Source organism: Lolium perenne, chromosome 4 (genome assembly GCF_019359855.2).
Source record: "Lolium perenne isolate Kyuss_39 chromosome 4, Kyuss_2.0, whole genome shotgun sequence".
NCBI lineage: Eukaryota > Viridiplantae > Streptophyta > Magnoliopsida > Poales > Poaceae > Lolium > Lolium perenne.
This window is the reverse complement of record NC_067247.2, coordinates 71,888,950-71,891,488: the sequence shown is the minus strand read 5'-3', so window position 1 is coordinate 71,891,488 and position 2,539 is coordinate 71,888,950. Positions and strand designations below refer to the sequence as shown.

The 2,539-nt window shown below is 50.1% G+C and overlaps 1 protein-coding gene across 1 annotated transcript; it reads left to right on the top strand.

Moving 5' to 3' along the window:
- The first annotated feature begins 1,142 nt into the window (after positions 1-1,142).
- Positions 1,143-2,290, top strand: LOC127346889 (uncharacterized). Its single transcript, XM_071829017.1, has 5 exons — positions 1,143-1,312; positions 1,407-1,611; positions 1,703-1,915; positions 1,995-2,175; positions 2,256-2,290. Exons 1-5 carry the CDS (start codon positions 1,143-1,145, stop codon positions 2,288-2,290), a joined length of 804 nt encoding a protein of 267 aa, XP_071685118.1.
- The last annotated feature ends 249 nt before the right edge of the window (positions 2,291-2,539 follow it).

Genomic DNA, 2,539 nt, shown 5'->3' with positions numbered 1-2,539 from the left:
GTATACGAGTTGACATTCAATCGTACGAACGTGCAACTCAATATCGTCGTGTTCAAGTGTCATTGGTTCGACCCAATAGGTGGACAGAGAAGTGATAAGTCCATTGGGTTAGTTGAAGTTAAGCCTTCAACCACCTATAGCGGAGCCGATGTCTTTGTTGTGGCTCACCAAGCCAAGCAAGTTTATTATTTGCCCTACCCATGCCAGAAAGCGGAACTCAAGGGTTGGGAAGTCGTCTTCCAGGTATCGCCACATGGTAACCTACCGATTCCCTCTGAGGATGATTACAACAACATTGACCCCGTGACATACGAGGGGATTTTCTATCAAGAGGAACAGGACTTCGGGGAATATATTTTAGAACCGTTTGTTCAAGAGGACCTCGGGAACGATGCAGAAACTCGTGGTGAGTCAGTGGTGGATCTAAAGGACATATCTATGCTGGAGAAGTTACTTGAGGCGAATGACAATTATGATGAGCCTCCACCCGTCGACCCTTCAACTTTGTACTCACAAGATAGTGATAGTGATAGTGATCCAGAGAAAGAGAAAGAGAAAGAGACGGAGTATGAGAGTGAGCGTGAGAGCGATGATGGCTGGTGAGGGTCTTTTATTCTTAGTATTTATTTGTCAACATGCTTCTTAATTGCATTCTGCCTTTTATTCTTAGTATTTATTTGTCAACATGCTTCTTAATTGCATTGTGCCTTTTATTCTTAGTATCTACATTTTATTATGTCAACCTGCTTCTTAATTGCATTGTGCCTTTTATTCTTAGTATCTTCATATAATATGTCTTTGTGCTTAACTGTTTTATTCTTCTCAATGCAGTGACTGAACAATATGAGCAGCGGCATAGTGCGTACTCCGAGAGCTTGCTTAAGACGCTCTCGCAGGTGAAGAGGAATATTCCTAGACCCACTAGACGGAGTGATCGAGCCCCGGTGCGCAATCCGCGTTACGACGATGGTACCGATGGAGGACGAGGACGAGGAGGATGAGGAGGACGAGGTGGAGGACGAGGAGGACGAGGAGGACGAGGTGGCGGCGGGGTACACATGGACTTTGACGAGCCACCCTCCGCTTCTGGCGACGTGGCTCCTGAGTTGTTCCTAGAGGGTCCGTCTAGTGGGGAGGTGGAGATGGAGACAGAGTCTACACACGAGTCGGACTCTAGGGCTGAGTTGGAGGTGATGGAGGATGGGGGTGCGCCGAAGCCCTTGAAGCTTCGTGGAGAAGCTAGAGTCCCCGATGCGAGGAAGGAGCCGAAGACCCATGATGACAAGGCCCTTATCATTCCTTCGAGCGATGAGTAAGTGTACTACTTCAGAAATTTCGAACATGTATTTTCATCTTGGGCATAATAAACAATTTGGCATGCGTACTAATGTGTGATTTATTTGCAGCAACTGGACATGGGATGCCAAGCCCCCCCGCATGCCTAACAGCTTGCTTGGGGCTCTGATTAAGAAGTTCTGGCCCGGCAGATACACTCCCCTTAGCACGGTCCTCGGTGGCGCGACGAAGCTAGCCACTACTTGGGCGGACTATGAGGATGCCCCTGCCGTAGGCTTCGCGACAGCTGCTGAGGCTGTGACCACCAAGTTCTGGGTAAGGCATATATTTCTCGAGCACCGTTCATAGTTAATGACCCTAATGTGCTAACTCATGACTTTCACAACTCATTTATGCATGATTGAAGTGCTTCTATCGTGTGGACCCGGAGCATGACACGCAGGCGCGTCTCACTTTGCGTGGCGCTTGCGAGAGGTTGACACCGCAGCAGTGGTACAACCAAAAGTTCACCAGCGCTAGTGCCTTCTGGGCTAACAAGGGTAAGAGGGTCAAGAAGGAGTACTATGTTGGTAACCAGCCTACGGATGAATGGGCAATGACCATTGAGGAGTACATGTCGGTGAGTAAAATGTCAATGAGATTCTACATTGCTGCTAAGTTTTCATTGGATTATCTTGAGTTGAGTATTGCGTTTTCAGGTTTGTCCCGAGTGGGCCGAGCAGCATAGGGAGGCATGGGAGGAGCTGATTAGGGCGAGGTGGCTCAGGGAGGACGAGGAGTTTGCAGCCGTGTCGAGGCGGAACATGGAGAACCGAGGCACCGGTGGCACACACTGCGCGGGAAACCGCGACTACACCCGCTACAAGGGGAAAATGGTATGTATATACATGGAACGACCTTCTTTCATTTCCCGTCATGTTACATTTGTGGTACGCATAACTTTTCTTTTCGCGATGCAGGTGGCCGAGGCAGCACCTGGGGTGGTGCTTCATGATGCCCAGATATATGACATGATGCGGACGAAGAAGAAGCCCAATCCCGCATTGCCTCAGCCACAGTACTACGGCAATGCCAAGGCCGCCAAGGAGGACTACTGCGACATGGTCAAGTCTCGTCACCCCGAGGTGGATGACCCCTTGAGCATTCCGGTCGACGAGGAGTCGTTGGTCCTGTCGGGGCGCGGGCATCCGCATGGCCGTTACCCCTTTCTGAATAAGGCGGTCAAGCCTACCCCAGCCACGAG